We start from the raw sequence: 12,655 nt of genomic DNA on the forward strand, positions 1-12,655 counted from the left end.
ATAATAATAGTAATGTCTACAGTTAATTACAGTTTAATTAATTAGTAAAATCTCTTATTATTAGGAAAATGACATAATCAAATCTCATTATAGTATTATAACATAAAAAAGAAGAAGAAAAAAAAATTGTCAGCACCTAGGTTTGTTAGTATAAGAGTAATTATCATTGGAATAGATCTCATAAATTCAATCTTATGGGGAAAAAAAAATTACACTGTTAAACAAATCAATGCTTGACACTAGGATAGACCCACAAGTAGGGGATGCAAGTGGGTTTTTAGTTTTTACTAGTTCCCACAATCCGGACAGCCCAAAATTACACACAATTTGAAAATAGAAACATTTCTGGTCCAAAAGTTGACTTGGAAGACTTTCATAGCGACACGTGTGTGGATTGCACCAAACTGCAACTCAATCTCAAAACACAGAATCCAACCTCACAACTACCATTCTTCCCTCCATTTTAAACGGTCTTCAAAAAAAAAAAAAAAAAAAACCTTAATATAAACACAGACATGGTTTCTTGGTCCAAAACTTAGAATAGCTTGATCTTTAGTCCAAGGTTATATCCAAACTCTCCAAAACCCCATATTGTGAATGCCAAATTCTTCAACAGAATCCCAGAAATGGCTGTGCTCGAAACCATTCCAGTTCTGCTCTCTTCTTCATCATCATCATCGTTTCTTGACACTAGCACTGTCATTGCACTCACTGTTTTCTTTGCACTCCTCTGTGCTTGCATCATTATTGGACACCTCCTGGAAGAGAACCGCTGGGCTAACGAGTCCATCACCGCGCTTCTTCTGGTACTTAATTAGAACTGTGATTATTTTTTGTGTGGAACAAAGTGGTGGTCAGTTTTTGGGGTGTTTAAACTTATTGGTTTGAATGTGTGTGGTTGGCTATAGGGGTTGTGCTGTGGAGTGGTGGTGTTGCTGATAACTAAATTCCATAGTTCACGCATACTAGTGTTTAGTGAGGACTTGTTCTTCCTCTATTTGCTTCCCCCAATCATTTTCAATGCCGGGTATGTTCTATCTCTCTCTCTCTGTGAATTGCAAGTAGTTGCTCAGAATTGGATTAGATTTGAATTGGGTTTCTAGTGGTGTGGAATTTGGAAAAAGGATTTCTATACTTTGTAAATATCATTTTGGATTGGATTTGGGGCCTGAAATTGGATTTTGCCTTTCCAATTTCTGTATAGGAGAGATCAAACAGTATCCAATGCTGAGTTGAATGTAAACCCTCCAATTCCTATTTAAATGTTGATTCCAAGCTAAAGTAATGCAGCAAGAGAGGTGTTATATGATGATGTGGGCATGAAAATAATTATGAACAGTTGATTGAATCTTATTGAATTTAGATTTATCAGTCTTGATACTTGTGAGATTCATTACCTGGTTAATTTTGATGCTTCTTATATGCTATGTTTATGAAAATTCCAAGCTAAAGTAATGTCCTCTAACTGAAGTATGTACTGAATTTTGCATCATACTGATATGGGTTCTTCCTTTGTTTCCAGTTTTCAGGTCAAGAAAAAGCAATTTTTCAAGAATTTCACCACAATATTGTTGTTTGGGGTAGTTGGTACTGTAATTTCATTTTGCCTTATATCATTAGGTAAGATCCACAATCACTCATCCACTTCTACCATTTTCTAGTTTCAAGCTTGATACTGGTATTTTCTGAAAATAATACAGTGATAATTACCTTATCTAATAGAACTAATGCACTCATTCCTGTGGATCTTACATTTCACCCAAACAAAGTCTAACTATTCCATTTGTGTTGTCTATACCAGGGGCCTATTTGTTATTTAAAAGAATTGGTGTGACAAGCCTGGATATTAAAGACTACCTAGGTGACTAACAACTATTGTTGAATCATTTTGTTCATAGAGTCATTGATAGTAATCCTTTAATACTGATCATTTGTGCATCCTTTTTGTGCAGCTGTTGGTGCCATATTGTCAGCAACTGATTCAGTTTGCACGCTGCAGGTACACGATTTTCATCCTTACATGAATGTTATACATGGAAATTGACATGCTCCATTAATGCATGATATTTTTCTCATGTTAAAGGTTCTCAATCAAGATGAAACGCCCTTACTTTACAGTATTGTATTCGGTGAGGGAGTGGTGAATGATGCCACCTCTATTGTGCTTTTCAATGCAGTCCAATCACTTGATGTCAGCAACATCGATCTGCTTACAGCATTAAAATTGTTGGGGACCTTCCTGTACCTCCTCTTCACCAGTACTGCTCTTGGTATAGCAGTAAGTTGTTTTAGTGGTCGTTTTTTTCTTCTTATTATTATTGTTTCTTTTCTTTCCCCATTTTATTGGGCATCTCTCTTCAATTTCGCTTGTTTTAGATACTGTATGTAAAGTACACAGTAAACCAGAAAACATGACAATCTTTTTGACATAATTGTTTTGCACTGGATTGTAAAGCATCAAGCTCAAAGGCTTGCTAGTTAGTGTTATATTTCTATGATCATATGTTGGACTTTCCATTTTCATTTCACATAAAAATTGTTTTTGAAAAATTTTTTAGTTGCTTGCTAAATTTTAATGCACTTTTTGTGGGGAATTTGGTAGACATCATTGTCTAACTTCCTACATGGTAACTCTCAGGCGGGTCTTATAAGTGCGTATATCATAAAGACACTTTACTTTGGAAGGTAAAATCAAATTCACTCTGTTTTTAGCCTGAATTTGTTTGCTCTATGCATCTGTTGCATTCACTTTTAGTACTGATGTCTTTCAGATGGTTCATTGGTGATAATGTTGCCCTTCTATAATCATACATGCTTATCCCCCCCTCACATATAGTTGTTGAATTTATAGCCATATGTTCAGAGTTTGATGCAATTGCATCACTTTGAAGTATGTATGTCATTCATGACCGGTATATCCTAGGAACTTATTTGCACCACTATCCTTGCATAGTTCTGAAGACTACATGATTGTGCACATTTGAAAGGTATTAAGAATCTGGAACTAAACAAAAGAAGAGAACTAAATGAGAAAAGAACAGATGGAATTCAAGTAATGAGAAAATTAGCGAAGGTGATACAAGGAAAAGATGAAGGGGGGAAAATGTTGCTTGAGTAGGTGGTAAATGAGAATATGGAAAAAGATTTAGCAGGATTCATGTCTCAAGATTGAGATAAATGTGAAGGAATCCCATAGCCAACACAATCTTGAAATCACCTAGTTGCAATTGTGGAAGAACATATTATTAATCAATGAGTCTTGTATGATCACATTTTTGATTTACCAGCTTTTGCATACCTAAATGATTAATTGTGACTTATATGTAAGTCTTGTTATATAACTTGACATTATCATTTTTCTACAACAGGCACTCCACAGACCGTGAAGTTGCACTCATGATGCTTATGGCCTATTTGTCATACATGTTGGCTGAGGTACCAAAGAAAATATTTTATATCATTTTAGAAAACTTTTTATATCATTTTTATTATTTATTTCTCTTGTCTTTCTTTGAGTTTTAATTTTTGTTTTATCACTTTTATTTAATTTGGAAAAATCATGATGCATTGAACCTCCAGAAAGTATGTTCAAAAGTATTAGTATTCATATAAAGTAAAATCCTATAGTTTGTCACATTGAAATATTGAAGGTTTATAGCAAGGAATGGAACAGGAAAAAGAAATTGAAGATGAATGCCTTATATTTCATCATTCTATCTCCTTTGGGTGCCTCTTCAGTGAATTACTTATATCTCGTAATACATGTACATTAGTTTAAGCAGGCATTTTGGACTTCCATTGGAATAGATTGCACCATACTTGTTTAATGTTTGAGTCATCTGCAGTTCAAAAACAGTATGACTAAAATGAATTGAGTTACCATCCAATAAAAAAGAAGAGATATAATCTCATTGCAGAAAACATTTGTCTACAAATACAAACAGAAGAATTTAGGGAAATGACATCAGTAGCTTAAACTAATTTTCCAAACAAATGACACCCTCTGACTGATACAAGATATGCAATGAATATGAAAATATTGCCCTGTCGTTTTTTCTAAAAAATTAATAAATTCCCATTTTTCCTGCAGCTTTTAAATCTAAGTGGGATTTTGACAATATTCTTTTGTGGCATTGTCATGTCTCACTACACTTGGCATAATGTTACAGAAAGCTCACGAGTTACAACCAAGTAAGAACATATCCTTTCCCTCTTAATGGTGATAATATTGAACAGCTCCAATTAGAACTAAACTTATTAATTTGTGTATATGAAGTATCATGATGCCTACAATTTGTTGATATTTCTTGTTGTTGGAGTGGAAACACAGTGTAATGTTCGCAAATCCATGCCAGCATACAAGTACCATGGTTTTTTTTTTTTTTTTTTTAACTGCTAGTAATATGGGGGCATCATTCCCTTCCCCCCCCCCCCCCCCCCAAAAAAAAAAAAAAAAAAAAAGGAGATGGACAGGAAATTTGTTCAAATTGTTGTCACGTCAAATTGTAGCATTTGTAAAATCTAAGAATTTACTCAATAGGCCCTTTAGGAACTTAGAAAGGGTGTCTTAATCAATAAATGCTTGTAAAACCCTTAGCAGAAAATAAGTATTTGACAAGAAAAGAGGGCAATTATTAACACTTTAGATTGAAATTCTGGCAATCAAGGAATGTAGAAGTCATGATTTTTTCTTTCACAATTAAGTTTTTGTCAAGCTGGATCCTTAATCAATATTCTTACATAAAAAAATATCCCTCACTCTGCAATAATCATTGGTGGATTTCATTTGAAAAGGTGTCAGGATTCAAATGTTTACCTATTTACTTTGTTCTCTTTCCCTTTTTACTTCAAATCTCCAATGTACTTTAACTTTGTTTCTATCCTCTCATTTGCGGCTCTATTGAATAAACTCTTATCAGTCTGCAATTTACATGTTTTAACAGAAATAAGGGCCTCTGACCTATGTACATTACTAGGCAAGAGAAGTGTTAACATTTTAAGAATACAAATGAAGATTAAGTTCCAATGACCTATTCTAATCTTCAAAATTGTTTGATGATCTCAGGCATGCATTTGCAACAATATCTTTCATTGCAGAGACTTTTATATTCCTATATGTTGGCATGGATGCCTTAGACATTGATAAATGGAAAAGCAGCAAAGCAAGGTAATTTTACTACTTTCTTATTTCACATATCAGAGCTCATTGTTAACTGATAGCTAGCATATTGTTTCAGATAATATGAAAAAACAATTACCGAATTCAAATATTAAATGTCATGTCATGCATGTTGCTATAAAAATGGTCACAATAAATGCATCGTAACCTGTAGCTGTTGTAACTATTATCTCTATTTTTTTTTTTTTTTTTTTAATTTAAGGAGAAGAAAAGAAAAGAGAAGGTCATATGTACTGCAGAAGGCTCCTGCTTCTAAGGGGTCTAGGCTAGGTGGTACTAACCATGCTCTCTAATATCCTAGATAGAAAATCACTGCATCAAGATTCAAGCCCTCAACCGAACAAAAAATGGCAGTTAGGCAAATACTATATATAATAGTGCGAGACATAAGAATATGCTATCTTTATTTTCGTTTTGTTCTCACCAAAGTAAAACCACAATTATCGCATTTAGAAGACAAGTGATATATTTCATTTCCCATTTCTTTTCCTGTGGATTTGATACCATTTAATTGGTTTCATGCTATATGTTTCAGCCCAGGAACTTCCATTGCTGTCAGTTCAACATTATTTGCATTAGTGTTGGTTGGAAGAGCAGCATTTGTGTTCCCTATTGCCAATATTACAAATTGCATAAAGAAAAGACCAAGTACGAAAATTGAGCTACGGAAACAGGTGATAATTTCAGATATCTTCAGCACTTAGCTATTGCCATTGATTCTAGCTCAAGCTTTGCTAACCATCTGAAATCTCAGTTTATAATATGGTGGGCAGGCCTTATGAGAGGTGCAGTAACTATTGCCTTGTCTTATAACGAGGTAAGTAGACAAAATCTCAAGTCAATGTCAAATTATCAATCGAATATGTTGATTCTTGAGCAATCATTAACTTCTGCAATCTCCAATTGCAGTTTGCAAATTCTAACACGACGTTAACAGAAGATAGTGCACTAATGATCACCTCAACTATAATTGTTGTTTTGTTTAGTACCGTGGTATGTTAATTAGCTTCTTGATCTTTAATTTTCATTGCTATAAGGTCTATTATAGTTAAAGTGTTGTCATTGCACTATGCATCCAACCTATGAGCCCTTCCTTTCATGTTGCAGGAACCCAAAAAATGATGTCATTAAACCAAAAATAACCTAAATCTTGCAAGATATTAAAATGATTGGTTGGGTATACACACTTAAGTATAAAAAGAAAAAAGAGAAAATTCTTTGAAAGGTCTACTTTAGTTAAACATAACAATACTTCTTCTCATCAAATCTATTTTCACACTTCTCTTTTTTTATTTTATACTTCATATGTTAATCAAAACAAAGCCTTTATTACTTCTCATTTTTACATAATGATGTCTAGCCTCTAGTTTATTTCTGGCCTATATATAGAAGAAGATAATCATCAATAAGACTCGTACGAGCTTTTAGGTTTTAATACAAATGCATATATAAACTGCACATTATTGTACTAGTTATTGAACTTATGACACTCTTGAACATCATTATGTGTTCTTCTCCAAACAGGTGTTTGGTTCCATAACAAAGCCCCTTATTGAAGCAGTGTTGTTACGGAATGCAAAACCAGTACATTCAGATGCAACTGACATACCAAGTCTAGATGACTTGCAAATATTATTCCTTGAAAATTGTGATCCGAGTGATCAAGGTGGTAGCAATGAACCTACCCGCCGGAAGGGTAGCTTAAGCTTGCTAATAAGTAACCCCACTTCAACTGTTCACTATTTTTGGAGAAAGTTTGACGACAAGTTCATGAGACCAGTATTTGGCGGACGGGGTTTTGTCCCATTTGTTCCCAGTTCTCCAACTGGTGCAGCAGATCCTCAAACTTCTTAATGCTATTTTCTGGTGCAACAAACTTGTAATGGAGCTGCAAGATTTCATTTTTGATTTTTGATTTTTTTAATAATGCAGAAAAAGAAAAGCATTCACATAATTAATTGTATCATAGGAGGTAAATTATTTATAGACTTCAGTGACAACAGTTGGAGTATATCTATATGTTGATTTTTATTTGTCAGCATTATAAGCATGAATGTGTAATTTTTAAATTCTAGTGAATTGAGCAATGGAGATTTAGTTATTTATTTCAGAAATTTATTGTTCATTCACTTTGAAATGATAATGCAGTTGTTACAAAAATTCCTTAATCAAACATAAAATCGAACCTAGTTACTCATCCAAAAAAATATAGGTGGAATCACTGCCATCAAGCATGATCTAAGTTAAAAAAGTTCAATATAAGCTCAATAAACCCTAAGGGTTGACTTAGTGTTTCTTAAGAGTTGACTTAGTGATTTCTAAAGCCACATAATGTCCATGAAATTTTGGGTTTGAAACCTTTAGCCTACTTCTTAAGGACAACGACATGGGTTTTTCCTCATAATAAGTTGTTGTTTGTGCAATGAGTGAATTACACACACTCAAGGGAATAGATGAAGTGATTGATGAACTCTAGAAACCATATTTCTTACTCTTAACTTCTTTTACTATGGATTTGAAAATCTCGTTTTAAGCAAAAAAATGATGCTTGCTTTAAAGACAGGATAATTCATTGGATAAGTTCAATAAGTACCACAAAATTGTGGCCTAAATGTCAAATTGTACATTTGTGATGAAAACTAAAACTGAAGGACTCATCAAATAAGCAAACTCTTCTCTTGCTTCTTCCAAATCATAACAAGCTGGTTGTTCCATCATTGTTGCATTAGGATAAAAGGATCTTTCCTTTCTCAGGCTCTAATCAATAAAAAATGTTGGTTTGGACCAAAATGACTATTTATTTGCCAAACTTAGAGGATACATTTCACGAGTGTCAACATCATAAATTGACATTTCAACAGAAATCCATGCTTCTAGAGATCTATGGCTAATGGCTATCCTTATTCATGTTACCAAAATGTGTACTTCAAACTCCTTGAAGGTGAAATCTTGAGGCCATCCCAAAGAATACGATCTATTGTAAGTCTAATCCTAAATGGCCAAGAGACCAAACCGAGACTTTGGAACACATTCTTGTTAAATGCCCTGTTGGCTGTTGCACTTATAATTTGGTCCTCCCACAAAATGGTCCTTTAATTTCCTAAAATTATAGTCCAGGCCCATCCACAAGTGGATTAAATTGTTTAATGGCTAGGGATTGATTCGGAAGAAGATATTTGTTTCCAAATCTTTTCTCTCCGATGTGACAAGATTTAGCAAGCAAGCAATTGCTAGAGTAATCGTCATGGAAACCGCATCCTCCAGGTTGGTCCAAAGTTAATTTCGACGATTTTATTAGAGACACGAAGATTGCAACTGCTGCCTTGATCAGAGACAACTACAGACTTCCATTTTTAGTTTGGAACCAGATATCAAGCCAATTAAATATCCTGAGTGAACGGTTGATGAGAATTCGTAGCTGACTTCAGTTTAATTGAAATGGAGTTGAGTTAAAATATTATGAGATTTGACAGTTAAGATTTTTATAATTTTTATTTTTCAGACTAGTTGAACAATTCCAAGGAATATAGAAGTGAATTAATTAATTCTTCTGCCATGTTTTCTTCTTTGGACTGAATGTACTAGATGAGTCAATATTTCTAACAGATATTCCATGGGCTTGATGTCAGATTTACATTTGTCACAAAGAGAGAGATTGATTCTTCAACCTTAATAGAGAACAGAGGAATTGTGTGCACCTTGTGCAGATAAAACCTTGAATCTCCAACTTGGATGAGAAGATCATTTGCAACTTTTCTCTGGACAATCCTGCCAGGAATAGATGGGATTCATTGCCATAAAAAATAAAAATAAAAAAACTTGTGTATGTAACTATCACTACAAGTACATCATCAACATCCCAAATAAATATATGCATAGGGAGGAAAATGTCTTCAAAGAGAGGTGGGTTTTGGGGGCCCTGTTTACCAGTCCTGGTTTCTTTTTTCTAGAACTTGGGCAGCCAAACTAACATTTGCTGGAAAAATGACACATCCCAGAAATGGAATTTGTGAAAATGTTTAATCTTTTCACTCATAACAAACCTTAAAGATAATTGACCAGGTAAAAGATTATCAAAAATTAAGCCACAAAGAATTTGTATCAGTAATTCCTAAACATGATAAATGAAGTTTTTGTCACTACACCTAGACACAAATGTGAAGTCATCATTAACAGCTTCTGTCATCATTAGGTAGTCGAAATTCTAGCATATGAAACAACCACTATGTAACATTGAAAAATTCCACAATCCATCATGAAATGCTCAGTAACTTTTTGAGACCACCTTTCAATGTATGTGCCCCACTTCAGAGAACCCAAAAATCATCTCTCACGTGCTCATAGTTAATCAATTATCATATATCTCAGCTACTATAGCTAAGGACAGGTGAATGTCTCACAGTGTCAACCTCAAAACAGATTAGCATGCACCATCTTCTATTTAATATTTGACAGAAAAGTAACATCCATATGATCCCACCTAATTCAAGTAAAAATTTAGAAAAAGTTTACCAACGCAAACACTTCCATCATACTAATCTTTTATACTGTGATATCTCTTTGCTTGACATTGAATTCCATGAATAAACACTACAATTGCTTGCTCTTTTTGTTAGAAAAATGCAAACCATGCTGAGTTGAAACAATTACATTGGCTAATGATCATGACATTAGTTATTGAAAATGTAATCCCCTTAGTAGGCCTATTGATTTTTGTGCAAAATTTAAGCCTGGAGACATCAAGTACACAGGTAATTTTCAACCAAATTGAATTTCCTATTGTGTGCATTTGAAATTGTATGATTAAAGGTAGTAACAACCACCAAATTGAAGTGCCTAGTGAGTAAATTTGGAACTGTATAATTAAAACTTAAAAGTTACGCTGACAACACCAATCCGGATGAGGAATGGTGTTATTCCTCAGACCTTTCCACATTCCCCTTTGTGCTCAAATCATGTTCAGTATGTGCTATCCCAACAATTGAGAACTATGGTTGTGGGATTGATTTTTTTATTCAAGCAAACCTCTATGTGCTCTTTTAAATGGTACTAAGATTCATGAAAATATGAATCCAGCTTATTGAGTGAGAAGCAGCATAATAGAGTTGGAATCTCAGTCTAGCAGAGTTTAAGTTCTTCTTTCTAATATATATGGGGCTGTTAGCTCATAATTATATCATAATTAATTTTGTAATTTCATTGAATTATTCTTGTTAAAATATTTTCAGAATATATCAGTAACCATATTCAGAACATAGCTTTATGCTTTTGATTTGTTCGATGTCTTAAAGTTTGGAAAATATCAATAATCACCATTTTCCTATTATTATTGTTGACCTTTTGGGGTGTAATAACCACTTCCTTTTTTTCACTAGTAGCTTCAGTGAAGGTTTATATATTTTTTAGCCTTGATATCAGTCCTTTGATAAGCATTTTGACCATCTAGTTCTGTAATTTAATACAAGCATTAGTACTCCTACGAATGCACAAACCTGGTGGATTGCCAAGAGGATTCCTTGTCCCAAACAAGTGAAGCTTTGAAATGACTTGTTAGGAGTTCTACAAGCAAGTAAAACGTATTCTCTCCAAAGATGAATGACTTCCATATAGTTCCTGGTAGTTAAACAAAATCAGGGGTTCTTATATATGTTTTTCCAAAAGATGAATGACTTTCATATAATTCCTTTGATAAGCATTTGACTTTGATGATAAGTACAAACAAAGAGAACATGTTCCACTTTTGGGGTAATAACTTGAATAATTTCTTTTTGAATAAATTATCATTTCAAAACCATTTTTTTTCAACACGTAAATTGTTTAAACTGCTTGTAGCCCTGAAATCCAAGTTTAATAAAGGTGACAACATCAAAATTGTTTTGGGAGCTACGGAACAACAGTTACAACAAGCTTCGTCTCAAAAGGAAAAAAACAAAAAAAAGAAAATCCCAAAAATACACTCATTGGCTAGCACATCAACAAGGAAGAACCAAGGCTTGATTCTGCCGGAGAGTAAAAGATCATCGTCTATAAAGATATATGAGATCAAACTACAATGAACCTCTGAGATAAAAGTAGCATGCCTAACAATTGTAGACATTGCAAAACTGGCAGCATGAATGACACCAAAACAACTTATCCCTATAATGTTGAAGTGGGTGTCAACTTTTATTGGGTAATTCAACGCAAGATTCATCAAGAAATAAGCTACACTTCACACAATTGTCGAAAGCACGGGTCACAATTTTCGTTATTAAGTGCAACCAGAAAGAGCAATTTCTCATCAAACACCAAGTGAGCAAGACCCAATCCAATCCCCCATATACAAAATGACAGACAATATAGCATTTCCAACATCACAACTGAATACATAATTTTTTTAGTTAAGAACTAAAAAAGAAAAACAAGCAGCCAAGGCTAACGTAAATCAGCTTTACTAGTACTATGAAGGTGTCATCTGGGTCTTACACTTGTTGTAGAACTATGAAGAGAATAATTAAATAATTAAAATAAATTCTCTAAAATCTAAAAAATACATCATTTTAAAAAGAAAAGAAAAGTTTTTTTTTTTTTTTTTTTGGAGTAGTGGGCAGTTTTGTACCTTTTGGTCTCCAGTAAACTTTGAATCTTTGATCCTTGATGGACTAGCCCAATACAAAACTCTCTCTGGCATATTTTCCCATCTTTTGGGAGAAGTGTGGCCTTAAAAATAGGCGGGCTCAAACTGTCAATGTGGTCTTAAAGGAAGTGCACCTTAAGATAATTGTAAAAAATAAAAAAAGGAGCTTGGGATACAAATAAATTTATTTTACCATTGAAATTTGAAAAATACTATATTCACAGTATTTTTACGAAAAAAAAAATAGATGGTAAATTATTAATAATAGGTAAAAAATTGATGTTAGTTATGAGTCCAAATAAAAACTAGTAGCAAATTACCATTTAAGATTAATTGTGAAAATGTTTAATCTTATCACTCACAACAAACCTTAAAAGGCAATTGAGCAGGCAAAAAGATTATCAACAATTAAAGCTACAAAGTGTTTGAATCAGTAATTCTTAAACTTGATAAAAGAAGTTTTTGCCAGTAGACCTAGACACAATTGTGAAGTTATCTTTAACAGCTTCTTTCATCATTAGGTAGTCGAAATTCTAGCAGATGAAACAATCACTTTTTTTTTCCTTTCTTTTTTTTTTTAAAGGGGAAATATGAAGCCTACCAGATCCTTGCTTTGTTTCAAAGATAAAAAGAGAAGTTTTAAAACAATATATTAGAAGAAATTCTGTAAAAAAAGACTAAGATATGGAAGGTGTCACGATCAAGAGAAATGCTGGCTACACTTGACATTTGTGCTTATAACCCCAAAATGACTACACAAATTGTGATTAGGGCTTCTAGAAAAAAAATATATTGTAATTAGGCTCTTTATAGTCACTTATATAGCCAATCTATCTATATATATTTATTTATATCTAAAA

At 33.4% G+C, this 12,655-nt stretch overlaps 1 protein-coding gene across 2 annotated transcripts; it reads left to right on the forward strand.

Moving 5' to 3' along the window:
- Positions 1-506: 506 nt before the first annotated feature.
- LOC115979998 (sodium/hydrogen exchanger 1-like) lies at positions 507-7,258 on the forward strand. 2 transcript variants are annotated; one of them, XM_031102161.1, is made up of 14 exons: positions 510-806; positions 909-1,027; positions 1,523-1,620; positions 1,802-1,861; positions 1,953-1,999; positions 2,084-2,278; positions 2,639-2,685; positions 3,369-3,435; positions 4,091-4,191; positions 5,066-5,167; positions 5,715-5,853; positions 5,934-5,996; positions 6,089-6,172; positions 6,704-7,258. In XM_031102161.1, exons 1-14 carry the CDS (start codon positions 627-629, stop codon positions 7,031-7,033), a joined length of 1,632 nt encoding a protein of 543 aa, XP_030958021.1. In that variant the 5' UTR covers positions 510-626; the 3' UTR covers positions 7,034-7,258. The 2 variants fall into 2 exon arrangements, with proteins under 2 accessions (XP_030958022.1, XP_030958021.1); XM_031102162.1 differs by lacking the exon at positions 6,704-7,258 and having other exon boundaries at positions 507-806; positions 5,953-5,996; positions 6,089-6,137.
- The last annotated feature ends 5,397 nt before the right edge of the window (positions 7,259-12,655 follow it).

The sequence above is a fragment of the Quercus lobata genome, chromosome 3 (genome assembly GCF_001633185.2).
Source record: "Quercus lobata isolate SW786 chromosome 3, ValleyOak3.0 Primary Assembly, whole genome shotgun sequence".
NCBI classification, from domain to species: Eukaryota; Viridiplantae; Streptophyta; class Magnoliopsida; order Fagales; family Fagaceae; genus Quercus; species Quercus lobata.

Coding starts and splice junctions, on each gene's coding strand:
- LOC115979998 (XM_031102161.1), top strand. CDS start 627: ATGGCTGTGCTCGAAACCATTCCAGTTCTGCTCTCTTCTTCATCATCA. Junction 1,028..1,522: donor CCAATCATTTTCAATGCCGG/GTATGTTCTATC, acceptor CTTTGTTTCCAG/TTTTCAGGTCAAGAAAAAGC. Junction 5,997..6,088: donor TTGCCTTGTCTTATAACGAG/GTAAGTAGACAA, acceptor CTCCAATTGCAG/TTTGCAAATTCTAACACGAC.